This window comes from Gopherus evgoodei, chromosome 13 (genome assembly GCF_007399415.2).
Source record: "Gopherus evgoodei ecotype Sinaloan lineage chromosome 13, rGopEvg1_v1.p, whole genome shotgun sequence".
Taxonomy (NCBI): Eukaryota; Metazoa; Chordata; order Testudines; family Testudinidae; genus Gopherus; species Gopherus evgoodei.
Genome location: NC_044334.1, coordinates 7,199,637 through 7,215,053, shown reverse-complemented (window position 1 = coordinate 7,215,053; position 15,417 = coordinate 7,199,637). Strand labels below are relative to the sequence as shown.

Here is a 15,417-nt window from a genome sequence, read left to right as displayed (position 1 = left end):
GCATTGAAGATACTACTGTTTAGCCTGCCCTATACATTGACACTTGATGTATTAGCTTTGGCAACACTTCTAAACCTTACCAGGTCAAGAGATACTTAGCACTTCATCTTTAGAGAACTTTGAAAATATTAACTAATTAATCCTCACACACACATGGAGAGATTATCTCCATTCTGCAGTTGGGGAAAACTGACAGAAGTTAAGTTCAAAGCCACAGAAGTTCTGCCTACTAGAAATTGTTTGTATTGCAAGTAGCTGCAATGCTTGTAACACACTATATCTATGCACATAAGTGCTTGCAAAAGCACACAGACATTGTTAGAATTATTGTAATTGTTCTTGCTTGGGGCAAGGGTCTCCAGTTCTATATCCTGCCCCAGGTCACTCCGCACCACTGAAATGCCCGTGTTGACAAACGGCTGGTATTGCAGCTGAACCATTACAATTGGTCTTCCCAGCACAATGCCCCTGCATTATCTTGAAGAACCACTCTGTGCAACACACAACATCCCACATCCTCAACTCCTCTCTTGTTCTGAGCTACTGCAGCTTCTGTCATTTCATGCAGATTAGTTTCCTGTTTTATGAAATGCAGTACAGGTTCTCTTATGGCTTGTAAAGTTATCAAATACCTGTGTTCTGTATACAGTTGATATTTTTAAACTTGAAAACAAAATCTATTGAACAGCACTAGAACAAACTGTGGATTATTACTTCCGCAAAGCCTTGCCTTGAGGACCTGTGCTGGAAGCTGTGGGCTATGTACCCACAATGCACTATTACTCCAATAACTGGAGGACATGCTGACCAAGTTTATATAAGGCAGAATGGCTAATGGGAACATGAGGCACTGTTACAAACTACAACAGTTCAAAACGAACCATTTTAAACTGTAATCAGACAATTCTACAGATGTTCTTTGCAATGGAGAAGTTGAAATAAGAGTCCCACTGGTACTAGCACCAATGGGAATTTCCCCAGAGCAAACAAGGTCCCAGAGTCCATGTCCAAGCTGGGAGTAGAACCAGGGCATCCTGACTCCCAACCCTGTGGTCAGACTATAGCTCTCTGAAATAAAATTGCTGAAACTGAACTGATCTAGGAAGAAATATTTTCCCACAGAATACAGGGAAAGATGCCCAGAACAGAATCCAGTTCCATGAAGATCTGTGATCATTCTAGACACATACCTGAACTGGTCAGAGACAGGGAAGATGGTATTAGCACTGTTTTCCCCCCAAAACAGGAGTGGCCCTGCTTTGTTTAGGACTGCTCAGAAGAAATGGTGGAGGATCCCTCAAGCAACTACTGGCTAACAGAACAGTGCAACTTTGCTGACCTTCTCCTTCACAGGGATCAGGACTATACAACGTGATTGAAACTGGCTGCTGCTAGCAGTTTCCCTGACCAAGGGAGACCGTGAAGCCATATTACAAACCCGCTGTAGACCCTCAACAAGAAGGAGGAGCAAGATTTGACTAGCATGACTAAAAAATTTCTCCATCCAAACTGGTCAATGAATTCATGTCACAGCTCAGTTAATAATAATTTAAAGTACTCTGATGAAAAGCATGCTAGAGCTGCAAAAGTACTTTACAGAGAGGTAGGTATTCCCTCCAATTTACAGATCAGAAAACTGAGGCACTGAGAAGCAAAAAATCTTGGTCAAGGTCATGAAGCAAGTCTGACAGAGCTAGGAACATACCCAGAAGTAGTGAATTCAAGTGCCCTGTTCTAAAGAGGACGTATGGCCTAGCACAGAACTGGGAGTCAGAGGGCCAGATTTTCAGAACAGCTCAGCACCCAGCAGCTCTCATAGAGAACAATGGGAGCTGCTAAGTGCTAAACACTCCTGAAAATCAGGCCCAAGAGATCTGGGTTCTATGCAGGGCTCTTCTACTCACTTGCTGTGTGACCCTGACCAAAGCACAATTTCTCTCCGCTTCAGTTTCCTCAAATAAAAAAAGTTAATAAATGTATGTAACTCATAGGTGTGCTAGTAGACTAAACTAAGATCAGATGGAAGCCACTATAGAAGTATTACCACCACCCGCAGACAATGTGCCTTCCCCTTTAAAAAAAAACAACACACCAAATAGCAATAGCAGCTGGCACAGTTTGATCCCAGCACAGACAAGGTCTTTGAACCCATCAGAGGAAACTCTCACAAATATAGCTAATCACAACGAAAATGGGAGAGAAAAGCTGGACTTTCCTTCCTTCAGAGAGTGGATGTATACCCACTGGAACACCACAATAACTCAGTGTGAAGGAACAACTGAGGCGGCGGCAAATTGAAATCTGGATCTGGTTTAGTCTGAGATTCAGTTTCCAACAGTGCCAAAATTGTGGGAGATTTTAGCCCAATATTTCCACCTTCTTTAGTTGAGGTGGTAAGGTTGGTTGGATTCTCATTGAATCTGACAAGATCCAAAGCAGAAGACAGCCTCCCCGCACCCATGCTTTTTCTTTGAATCGGACTTGAATTTTCCTCCATCCTGAAATTCAAAGAGGTTCATATTCAAGATGTGAGTTTTGGCACATTTCTAATAATCCTCTCTTCATGCTGCTCCCCCCCTCCCACTGAGAATCCAAAATTACATTTTTAAATAAGGTTGGAGGGAGTGGGGAGGAAAAAGGTCTGAGAAGGCGCTCTCAACTGGGATCCACGGTGTTTAACTTGCTTTTAAAGAGTGAGTTCCATAACCTATGTCTAGTCACTACGGACAGTAGGACCTCTGAAAGATGGGTGGGTATGCTCTGACACAAGCCACCAGAACAAGGCTTGTCAAGGCGTCTCAAGAGAGCCACAGCTACAAGTGGACACTTACTGCAATACACTGCCTCATAATGCAGGACTGCTTCATCCTTCCAGGCCCACCAAACTTCTTCATGTCTTTGCAGAAGTGACACTCGCCGCACTCTGTACGTAGACAAGCCTCGCACTTGCGGCATCGCGTCCTTCTCCGGCGTGCTCCTGCAGTCGTCCGATTAGCAGCTAGCTTCACTGCAGAGGCAGTGCCCAGTTTCCCTTTGGGTCGTCCAACTGCCCTGTTCTGGAAATGCCAGAGACACAGGATGAATATCTCATTATATTTATTGCTTAAGCCACAGAATCTCCTTTTACTTGGGGGGAAAAAATATTTTATTGATGCCATGGTCTCCTAGCTATAAAGATGAGATGTGCATTAGAAATATACATAGATAGAGAATACTTAGCACATACACATTGTCGCTTTTACAGTCACCAACTCTCTCAACATCCTTTGAGGTAGTACCACATTTTATACAAATGAGAAACCGAAGCAGAGAGATTAAGATCACTATCCTGCAATGAGCTCTGCACAGATGGAGCCCACTGAAGTCAACACAAGCGTACCCATATGCAGCTCATTGCAGTACTGGGGCCCAAGTGATTCACTCAAGGCTACAGAGGGAATCTGTGTCAGAGGTGAGGAGTTCCTGGGTCCCAGGTTTACGTTTAGATAATGCCAGTGGTCCTATTTTCCTCCATCTGAAAAGGAGGTATCCAGGGAGAAGAAGAAAGTAAATTTAGAGGCTAGGTGGTACATTGTAAACTTTGAAATCATGGTGGAGAAGAGGAATTTGAATTCATGTAAGAGATAAAATAGGATATGAGACCTTGGCACCATAGAATACTTTCCAGCAATCCCTCTTACATCACCTCCAAACAGGTATTCAGAAATGAAACACTAGAATTCTACATTAAGGGCAATCAACTTTCTCACCAGAGATGCCCGGAAAGCTGTACAAAGCACAATTTTTCTATGTTTCCAGAAGCTTGAGAAGCACTGAGAAATTTTTAACTTAATAGATTCTTTGTGAAATTGCAACATATTCACTTATCCACTTTTGGGCACCTGGATCAAGAAATCTAGCAATGTGCTTCCACATTCAAGAGAAAGTGACAGAGGCCAAATTTTCTTCTTGATTTAAAAGATCTACAGTAGTGACTTCTACAGGATCATAAAGGTTAACTGAGCAAGAAATGCCCCTATATCTAACCACTCTCCCCAATTCCTTCTTACATTACTGACCATGTTCTAGATCAAATAAAAAAATGCAGCAAACTCCATTTACTTTATTACTTTTGAGATTTGTCTACCTTCTGCATTTCTCAGCATGTCGAATGAGATCAGAATAGTTTCACTTTCTCTTAGCACAAGTCTGTAACTTTGGGTAGCTAGTACTGCAGGGGAAGGTTTGGTTAAAAACACAAACCAAAATCCAAAAAAAAATCCCACCCCAGAACCAAAAGTTTCCATTGGAATTAAAAAAAGAAAGGCTCATGGAAACATTTTAATTTGGTTTTGTAAACTTCCCCATTCTTTCTTCACACACACAGCCATATTTAATCTCCCTATATAATTGGACCTAACAAGCTCCCTCTGTATCTAACTTCTATAGTTACCTGTGATAGGCTATCATTATTTTAACAAACATTTTCTCCTTTTGCCTGTGAGAAACCCATGTCCCAGGGGTTCTGCTGGGAGAAGGGAGGGAACTGGGCATCTATTAACTTATTTTTCCATTCAAACAGACACATCATCATAATTGAGGAGAAAGAACACACCATGTGGTGCACACACTTATATTAAGCAAACTTTAGAAGGTTCATGTTTTGCTCTTGAAAAATACACGGCGTGGAACAATAGCAAAGCAGCAAACAATGTATGCAAATTAAACTGAGGAGAGGCATCATCCCACCAGAAAATGCACCAAAAGCAGGTATTTTAAAAACCATTTCAGGCATTCTAAAAAGACTGAATATTTGCTTTCCAGAAGCATTTGTATGAACTGCAGAGATAAAGTCAGCTCTGGCAGGAATGGGTTAGTAGTATCCAAATAAGGGATGAGTTCCTTACCCCAACAGAGGCATCTTCTGACTACATTCACCTCAATCTTTCAGTTAGTTTTGACACAATGGTCTAGCACTTCCTTTAAGCAAAAACCCAATCCTCCCACAGGCAATGTGCAAAATCCAGAGCAAAAGACAGGGCCTTAAAGAGTGAGTGTACCATGTAATAAAATACACAAACAACCAACAAGGCTCGTATCTGTCATCAGTGGCCAGAAAAAGCCTACTTTCTTCCCACCAAGCTTGACCATGACCAGCTAATCTTTTTTTTCAAAAGGTATTAAACACCATCTACGTTAGTGTCAATCAAAACATGTTAAGTTGTATTTTAAAACCATTTCTAGGCTAGATGCGCTTACTGTAGCGGAGCGAGGAAAAGGACCCACGCTCCCTGACTTCCAGGCCTGTCTCAACCTCTAGGAGCTAGCTGGGGCACAACATCTAACAACTGGGATTTAACATGGTCAAAAACTGCAGCTAACAAAGCAGGAGGGGTGAGAGGACAGAGACTGAATCTGAAGCCAGACAGAATCACACAACCTGGATTTCTTAGCCAAGAGACTCAGACTCTCCATCTTCAAATTAGAAGTAGGCAGCAAGCTCAGTCTTGAATTGGCTTTAGGATAGAAGGGGTTCCTCACAGCCCCCATCCTTTACTGACAAGGTAGTATTCGCACCCTGTGCCCATTGATTTTGCAGTCCCCAAAAGTCAGCTCTGGCTCAGTCCCAAGGCTGTGGAAGGAAGGAATCAGAAATTAGACTGAAAAGATCTTTCAGCTCATGAAGTCCATCCTAAGGAGGCCAGTCCAAATCTGCCTCAATGACCACCTCAAGCAATTCTGTTACTTCCTCTCCAATTTCCAGGGGTCTTCAAAGGAAGCTGTGCCCATGCCTCTTCTGCCAGAGTGAGAGGTCACTGATGCAGTGGGCTGTTGTCGGAGAAAGAGCAGAGGATCCTGGAGAAGTGACAATTCCCTCCCCAATCCCTCACAGTTAAATGTTTTGTCTTATCCCTAACGGCCTCGCAGATTTCCACTGAAATCTGCTAAGATTAACATCAACGCTCTACGGGACTTGTGTTGAGATCCAAAGCCTGTGAACGTGCCATGCCCTCAAGAGAACAGTTTGTCTCTTCCAAACGCTGTGAGGTAGGAGGGTCATGGAGCCCGGGCTCCAGCCCAAGCCTGAACATTTAGACTGCAATTAAACAGCTCCTTAGCCTGAGCCCCTCAGCCCAAGTCAAGTGGCACAGGCATCCGTGGGTGTCTAATTGCAGTGTAGACATACCCCGATACCCAAACCACATGTGTGTATCTGAGATGTATTTGGGCTATAACAATCTAACATGTATCTGTGAATTCCAAAGCTCCTTACAAAAACTAAATTTAGCTTCATCTTCCTATCACTGTGACATAAGTAGTAAATATCCCCATTGAGCAGACAGGAAACCTGGGGCAGCACTGAGGGTCTGTCTACACAGAAAAAACACAAAAACCCATGGCAGCAAGTCTCAGAGCCTGGGTCTACAGGCACGAATTATAGTGCTAAAAATACCAGTGTAGACATTCCTGCTCAGCTGGAACTCAGGCGCTGAAACCCAGTGAAGCAGGTGGGTCTGTATGCCCAGGCTCTGAGACTCACTGCTGTGAGGTTGTTTGTTCCCCCAGTGTAGACATACCCTGAGAGATTAGCAACCTGATTTTTAAAAGTGCTTAGCACCCACAAACCTCAATGAAGTCAATGGGAACTGCAAGTGCTCAGCACCTCTTAAAAATCAGGTCATCAGTGATTAAACCAAGTTGTCCTAGGTATGACATGTGCTTGAACACTTGGTGAGGTGGGAAACCTTTACTCATCAGCCTGGTTGCATATACCTTGTTGCAGTTTCAACACATCCGTCTTATGAGCACTAAGCAGTGAAAAACACTACTAGTTTGAACAGCAAGATGCGGTCTTGCTTATGAATGGAGACCCTGAATTTTGGTGGTAGTGGGGGATGTTAGAGGAGGAGAACAAAAGGGAGAAAGCTTGTCAAGTTTATTAGACCCAAAATTTTCCTACTTCCCCAAAAGTCAAAAATGTTTCCCTGCTGTTTGCTCTAATGAAAAATTAGGTTAATTAGCAGCCCTGCAACAAACCGGAACATGCTTTAGTGACTGACATGAAGAGAGTGAAGCAAGAAACAGAATTTAGGTTATACTTCTAAGGCTTTCTAGATAATCATTCAAAATTAAACGCACCTTGCAGAAACAGTATTTGGAACTCATTAAGACAGCGTCTAACGTTATATACACATATTTTAAACGTGTGTGATTAGGATTACATAACTGGAAAAGTCATCTTCCCCAAGCCTGTTGTGAATCATTAATGGACTAAGATCATGGCTGGAGACCCACTTTCCTAAGGCAGTGAAGATGCTAAAGAGATTATTCCCATTCTGAGTAGGTTTTAGACCAGGGCTAAATTAAAGCACAGGCACCATCAGGCCATGCCTGGAACCCCAGCTTTGATCAGAATCTCAGCATTTTTACCAAAAAAAAAATTTCTAAACTTCATGGTCATGAAGAGAAGCTAAAAAATATGACCTGAGGTTAATCAATGCACTGAGACCAGCCTGACTCTGGAGAGGGCCTGAAATAATAGTTCCAAGAGGTGTAAACTGCCCCAAGCATCGTAAGTGGGTGGACTTCCTCCCACTTCCCCAAGCAGTGGACTCTGTGTGGGGGCTCTCACTACTCCATCAAGGCTCTGGTGGGCTTATGTCAGCACAGGTACCCACATACAGCATCCTCTACTTGGGAGGGTGGGGTCCAAGGACAAGGGGTGCTGGTTTGGGGAAAAAGGAGGATCCAGCTTGCTCCTAAGAGGAGTGATATTGGTGCCCAGAAGACAGCTCTTGTGTGAGTGGCTTCTGCACTTACCACTCCAAGCAGGGATCTGCAAACCCCCTTCACATAACTCTCCCAATGCACCTCAACCTTGACTTGCAACACCTTCTACTGTTATTCCAGTCTGATTTCCTTCCTGAAACGAGTCAGGATTGTTCCATACTGCGTGGTGGTTTTGAGATTTATACGAGCCTCATCCCATTATCTGCTTAACTCATTGCACTTGTGATTCAGGTGGGATCTGAACTTAATTACACAAAAACCTGTGCACCCGTTGTACAAATCATTCATAGCAAAAACACTTTACACATATCTACGGTCTGACATCTTCAAAGTGCTGTATGGACATTAACCAATTTTCACAGTCTTCTTGTATAGCAGGTTAAGTTACCCATCATTTTATAGATGGCAAAAATTGAAGTAAAATAATTTAATCAAGGCCACAACTGATGGCAGTGACTGAACCAGTACTAGAATGTACAAGTTCTTGGCTCCTAGTCCTGTGCTCATACTACTAGACCATGCTGCCTCTCAATAAGACAGTTTTTAAAGAACCTTAACATAGAGAAATTTTAAATACAAATTTTTTTTTTATATCATCAGGTAAATAAGGAACCAAGAAGTTAGACAGAAAAAAAACTCATCTTAATTCTGACTACAGCACATAGCTGCCATCAGCTTTTACAATGTTACTCGGTGCAATGGAAACCTACTGGCTACCGAACAAACAGAGTAGAGCAGACCTCTGATTGAGTTAATTCCTTATCATTTACTAAGTGTCAAGGTTTTAGTGGGAGTTTAAGTTCAATTAAAAAAAACACAAAAACCAAAATTTAGTGCTAGTGAAAACCTTGGAAAAGCTAACCTCCTTGTTGATCCACAGAACAGCAGCAGAAGCTTCCTAGAATATCCCACTAACAACATGCTTCTACCCCAACCTCCAAAGACCACCTCTACGGATGAGAGGGGAGCTGGGTCTCCAGAGTACCTATGAGTTCCTGATCTCTGCTAAGAACACCAGCCAGGTTACCAATTTTCAGTTGTGGTGGTGGGCTCAGAGATGTGAACACTAAGTCCACTGGGAACTGGAATGATAAACTAATTTTATATAGGCTACTAGAGAACCATTAGATGGAAACAGACACGTATAGTTTTACAAGTATTCCACATGTAGGCCACGTCTACACCACATGCATGGCAGTGGCATAGCTCCAGTGTTGTCGCTTTGCCACTGTAGTGCAGATGCTTCCTACAATGATGGAAGGGATTTTTCTGTCACTGCAAGAACTCTACCTCCCTGAGCGATGGTAGCTAGACTGACTGAAGCATTCTTCTGTTGACCTAGTTGCATCTAGACTAAGGGTTAGGTCAGCATTGCTATCATACCCCTGAGCACTGTAGTTATGCCAATTTAACTTTTGGGTGTAGATCAGGGTCTAGCCAAGTATAGCTAGCCACAAAAGCATTAGCCTGAACCAAAATAGGCCCTTATTAACTGCCTAAAAGACTGTGGCTCCATTATACATACCCAACCTTGTATTCGACAAACGCAGCAAAGTCAACAATTCTTGAGTGTTAAACCCTTTCCCCTCCATTATTTAAAGTAGGAAACCTCACACTAGATAGAAACTCTTGATTTGGTGAAGGGGGGGTGGGGCACTGCAGCAATTCTTGGTAAGATGACACTAATGAGGAAGAAACTAGTTTAAGGCAGCAGACACCAAGTCTGTCAATATATTATGTTTAACTCTACTGGTTAAGTGAAAACAGTACAACCCTTCTGGAGTACAAGTAGTTATATCATGATGAAGGTGCTTTATACTGGTCGACCTATTTCCATATGGGAAGGTGGATAACTATTTAGTATAAAGATGCCTTATACCTGTTAATATAATTGCATCCACAGTAGGGATTTTACTGGTATAACTATTTCAGTTTAATAAAAAAAAAATCACATGCCTAATCATAATAGTTTTTCTAGTAAAACTTAAGTATAGAACAGGCCTCATAGAGCTTTATGGTGCAGAAAGAATCTCTACTTTTAGGGTGCTTTTTTTTTTTTTTAAACTAGTAATATTTAAAATGTTAACAGGTTTCAGATTTTATCAGAAGTGAAAATCCAAGGGGGATAACCACATTTAAAAATTAATCAATTACGCACCATCATTTTCAGTTGTGACTTCACCCCATGTTACATTTAGCATAGTGCCACTGACACCAATCTTGGCCTCTTGCTAATAGCTCAGCTACTTAAAAAGTATACAATAATCACATCAAAATCAAGCAAACTAATGGAAGCAACCAGGTGGGTATATGCAGGATTGTTTAAAAAAAAAAAAAAAAAAGGACAGGTGGAAACTTTTAACACCTTATTTAGTTCAGCAGTGAATCAAGCAGGAATAGTGGCCTGTAAACTCTCTCTGTCCTCAGAATGCATGAGTACTCTTAATAAAGTTAATCCTCCAAGACAGTTCTTGAACAACACTACTCCACAAGCCAATACAGCCTTAGTGCACAAACATCTAACAACACTGGCAATACAACAAATCTAACTATTTTGGGCAACACACAATAAAGTTACAGTTTCCCTGGAACTGCAACAAGGAATTGTTAATTCTAAGTTATGTTTTATTTAGCCTTACTTCTTTTGGTGCAATAACTAATGGTTAAACAAGTAGCAAAATTACTAGGCATGAAACAGGCTACGTTTTGAGTCTATCTTCTTATGGCAGAGTATGTCAAATAGTTGAATAAACATTTTAAAAATCTATTTTAAAATGCAGAACAGCTTAGGTTATAAAAAAAGTTTATCTGTTTTAACTGTATACACGTTTCATTCTACTCAGAGCATATTTTTAATTACTTAGGCTGCTCTTCAAGAGAGTACAGTATGCAATCTAGAACATATGTTCTGGATTATTTCACAGATTACTTCATAAATTTAAAGTTTATTCTCCTCCTCCAAGAGAAAAAAACCTTCAGAAGAACAAACCTTGCAGGGACTGGCTAAGTTCTCTGTTTTGACACATCCTTTGTTTTATTTTATTCCACCTCTGGGACTGGAGATGGAGTATAAATCAAAGTAAGGTGAGGTAACTAGTACAGTAGCAGGCTACTGAAGACACAGATCTCTCAAAATATTTGAGGAGTCTTATTAAAGTAATTCTAGATATGATAAAAACTTAGCAATCCCCCATATACAGTAACTGTACTTGCCTATCAACTCAAAATACAGGGTCTGATCTTGCAAGGTGCTGAATATCATGTAGGAGTTGCTTAGCACACCCACTGAAATCAATACCAGTTGAGGATTCTCAGTACCTCCTGGGATCCAGCCGACAGCAAAAAAATCTACAGTCACAAACAGAACAGCATAGACCATAATCCCACCCACTTCGCTTTCCCTATTATGCATGGGTATTTATAAAGCAGCTCAGATCAGCCATATACCAAAAACAGGTTTAAATAAATCAATTTGTACAGTGTGCACAAGGGTCCATTTTAATGCTCAGCAGTGTGCTGATGGGGTGAGGGAAAGCTGTGTGTCTCAGGGAAAAAAAACTGCATCTGATTTTTAAAAACCCATTAAGTTCAAAAGCCTGCCCTTAAAATACAGAACATAAGGTGCCCTAGACGTTTACCCTTTAACATGAGTAGCTCCCACTCTTTTTTCTCTTGGCAGGGCAGGGAAACCCTAGGATGATACATTCATTGATCTCACATTGTTTCTTCCCCCCTCCCCCCCCTTCTAGTGAAAGCAGATCACATAGTAACTCTGCATTCTCACAACCTCCTCCTCACCACAACCCCTCCTTCCTAGTGCAAACTTTGCCTTAGACCCCCCTCCCGTCTACACCCTCCAAGATCCTAACCTGATCCTGTTCCGATTCATAATCTTCCTCGTCTGCACTCACAGACATGGCCATTTCTCATGGTGGGCCCAGGCTGAAACAATCTGACATGGCTGGAGCAAGGAGGCTGCTGCTGCTAGAAGCAGAGCTTCGCTCTCTCTCTCGCACACACACATACACACACGCGCAGGAGGGGGGAGGGCAAAAGGAAGGGAATATGCATATTCATAAAGCCCCTCCAGGAAGGGGCCGGCCTTGACTGACTGACCAATTGCCATCCAGCAGCTATTTGGTTACACAAAGAAGGCCTGCCAGTGCTTGTGATGACATAGATAGAGGAGGGGAGGGGTAAGGCGTGCATGGTAAGAACAGGTTTCTTGCCGAGGTGTCTCTTTGCTCACTCAGTTTCATTGCTGGAGAGAACACATCTGGGGTTGCTGCCTACCTCAATTAGTTCTTGGGGGAGAGTATGATTTTTAACAGACTTCTGTTAATTAAGCTAATAGATGCACATACAGTGCGAAGGGGCTGATGTTGCTGGAGCAAATGTAAACTGAGGTTGCGATTTTTTTTTTAGGTGAGGGCGGAGTGGTCTTTTGCAAAAGATTATTTTTAGAAAAGGAAATACCTACAAGGCACAGCAGCAGGTAGCTGTTACGGATAGTGCAAAGAGCTGTCTAGAGCCCCAGAGTTAATGCAAAGCTGTGGGTTTTGTAGTTACAACATTCTGGTGCACGTGGAAGAAGCAGCTCAAACGGCAAACAAAACAAATCCCCTCCCAGGCCAGGGAACACCATTAAGTGTTCTGCTGTAATTGGAGGGAAAGATAGTGAACAAATGTGTTCCTTTTACACAGTATCAGTATTCAGCAATATTCTTCACAGCTGGGTAAGAGTTGGCCCAGTAGAAGAAGGCATTCTATTTGTTACTGCTTCCATCTTGTTCTACACATCTCCTTTAACAGATCACCTTTTCAAGGGACACTGAAAACTTTACATGCAATAGGTTTTTACAACGTGAGTTAAGTGCAGTTTCCAGTACTATCTCTGCATCTGGGTCTCCCTGCCAGTTTTTGTGTTTCTACAATCACATTCCTATTTTTAAAGTGTTAAATATTTATACTGCAGAAGTATATAAGGCCCCAGTCATAATCAGGGCCGCACAGTGCTAGTAGCATCTTAATGAGGACATGGTTTGTGCCTTGAAGGTTCCAGTGCTGCAAAGACTTATGTACTTAAATTTATACACTGAGATTGAGCAGTCCCATTGAAATTAATGGGCTTAACTCACAGGGTGAAATCCTGGTCCCACTGAAGTCAGTGGGAATTTTGCAATTGATTTCTGAGGGTATGTCTACACTATGGGATTATTCCGATTTTACATAAAAGAGCTTTGTAAAACAGATTGTATAAAGTTGAGTGCACGCAGCCACACTAAGCATATTAATTTGGCGGTGTGCGTCCATGTATCGAGGCTAGCGTCAATTTCTGGAGCATTGCACTGTGGGTAGCTATCCCATAGTTCCGGCAGTCTCCCCCCTCCATTGGAATTCTGGGTTGAGATCCCAATGCAAAAACAGTGTCACAGGTGATTCTGGGTAAATGTTGTCACTCAATCCTTCCTCCGTGAAAGCAACAGCAGACAATCATTTCGCGCCCTTTTTCCCTGGATTGCCCTGGCAGATGCCATAGCATGGCAACCATGGAGCCCGTTTTGCCTTTTGTCACTGTATGTGTACTGCAGTGCTACACAGCAGCATTCATTTGCCTTTGCAAGGTAGCAGAGACGGTTACCATCCCTATTGCACCGTCTGCCATGCCATTGTAAATTGGCGATGAGATGACGGTTATCAGTCGTTCTGTACCGTCTGCTGCTGTCATGGGTGCGCCTGGCTGGCCTTGCTGAGGTCGGCCGGAGGCGCATGGACAAAAATGGGAATGATTCCCCAGGTCATTCCCTTCTTTATGTTCTGTCTAAAAATAGAGTCAGTCCTGCCTAGAATATGGGGCAAGTGTACTAGAGAAACAGAGAGCACAGCTGCTCCAGGTCAGAGCCCCAGAGATCCTGCAGAAATGATGAGCTGCATGCCATTCTAGGAGGTGCCCTTGCAACAACCCCACCCTCCTGGGCTTCCCTCCTCCCCCAACCCTCCTGGGCTACCGTGGCAGTGTCCCCCCATTTGTGTGATGAAGTAATAAAGAATACAGAAATAGGAAACACTGACTTGTTAGTGAGATAAAATGAGGGGGAGGAAGCCTTCAGCTGCTATGATAGGACATTAAAGGGTTGGGCGGGGGGGGAGTCCAGACTCTCGCTGCTATGATAGTCCAGGCAGTACAGAATCTTTTCTTTAGACATGAAAGGGGGGGCTGATGGAGCTCAGCCCCCAGTTGCTATAATGAAGACGGTTACCAGCCGTTCTGTACCATCTGCCGGGAATGAGCGGGAGTCATTCCCATTTTTACCCAGGCACCCCCGGCTGACCTCACTGAGGCCAGCCAGGAGCTGATGATGGATAGCAATCATATTGCACCGTCTGCCACTGGGAAGGGGATGCTGGTGCTCAGCGCTGCAGCACCCCGTCTACCAGCAGCATGCAGTAGACATAGGGTGACACTGAAAAAAGGTGAGAAACTTTTTTTCCCCTTTTCTTTCGGGGAGTGTGGGGGAAGGGTGTAAACTGACAACATATACCCTGAAACACCCGGGAAAATGTTTTTGACCCTTCAGGCATTGGGAGCTCAGCCAAGAATGCAAATGCTTTTCGGAGACTGCGGGGTAGCTGGAGTCCTCAGTACCCCTTCCCTCCCTCCATTTGATTCTTTAGCTTTCCGTTATGCTTGTCACACAGCACTGTGCTGTGGACTCTGTATCATAGCCTGGAGATTTTTTCAAATGCTTTGGCATTTCGTCTTCTGTAACAGAGCTCTGATAGAACAGATTTGTCTCCCCATACAGCGATCAGATCCAGTATCTCCCTTACGGTCCATGCTGGAGCTCTTTTTGGATTTGGGACTGCACTGCCACCCGTGCTGATCAGAGCTCCACGCTGGGCAAACAGGAAATGAAACTCAGAAGTTCGGGGGGCTTTTCCTGTCTACCTGGCCAGTGCATCTGAGTTCGGATTGCTTTCCAGAGCGGGCACAATGATGCACTGTGGAATACCGCCCAGAGGCCAATACTGTCAATTTGTGGCCACACTAACCCTAATCCGACATGGCAATACCAATTTCAGCACTACTCTTCTCGTTGGGGAGGAGTACAGAAATTGGTTTTAAAAGCCCTTTATATTGATATAAAGGGCCTCGTTGTGTGGACGGGTGCAGGGTTAATTCGGTTTAACGCTGCTAAATTTGGTTTACACACATAGCGTAGAGCAGGTCTGAGAGACCAGGATTTCACCCAGTGTATACAGTTAAGAAGATGCTTAAATCTGCAGAATTGGGCCTATAGAAGACTCACATAATAGGCTAACTTTACAGATGAAATAATAATGGCATAGTAGCAGAGGGGTAGCCATGTCAATCTGTATTCACAAAAACAAGGAGTCTGGTGGCACCTTAAAGACTAAGATTTATTTGGGTATAAGCTTTAGTGGGTAAAAAACCACTTCTTCAGATGGTTAACATGCTCACAAAAAAGAAATAATGCTTACCAAGCAGGATACCAAATTCTGCACCAACTACTCTTTCCCAACAGATTTAAGATACAGCTCCATGCAGAGTGTAACGTTCCTGTGTGTTGATACACAGTTGTTACATTTCAGTACTGGATGACCTGGTCTATGCATAATTCAAAG

At 43.0% G+C, this 15,417-nt stretch overlaps 2 protein-coding genes across 7 annotated transcripts in view; one reads left to right on the top strand and one right to left on the bottom strand.

Annotated features, from left to right (window-relative positions):
* Positions 1 to 15,417, bottom strand: part of KDM2B (lysine demethylase 2B) — a 176,040-nt gene that overhangs the window by 19,089 nt on the left and 141,534 nt on the right. For all 6 annotated transcript variants that reach the window (XM_030583398.1, XM_030583397.1, XM_030583399.1 and 3 more), the window contains one exon: positions 2,832 to 3,056. In XM_030583398.1, the coding sequence (XP_030439258.1) occupies positions 2,832 to 3,056 (225 nt within the window). The remainder of the gene's footprint in view (positions 1 to 2,831; positions 3,057 to 15,417) is intronic.
* Positions 1 to 15,417, top strand: part of RNF34 (ring finger protein 34) — a 53,725-nt gene that overhangs the window by 37,298 nt on the left and 1,010 nt on the right. The window lies entirely within an intron of this gene.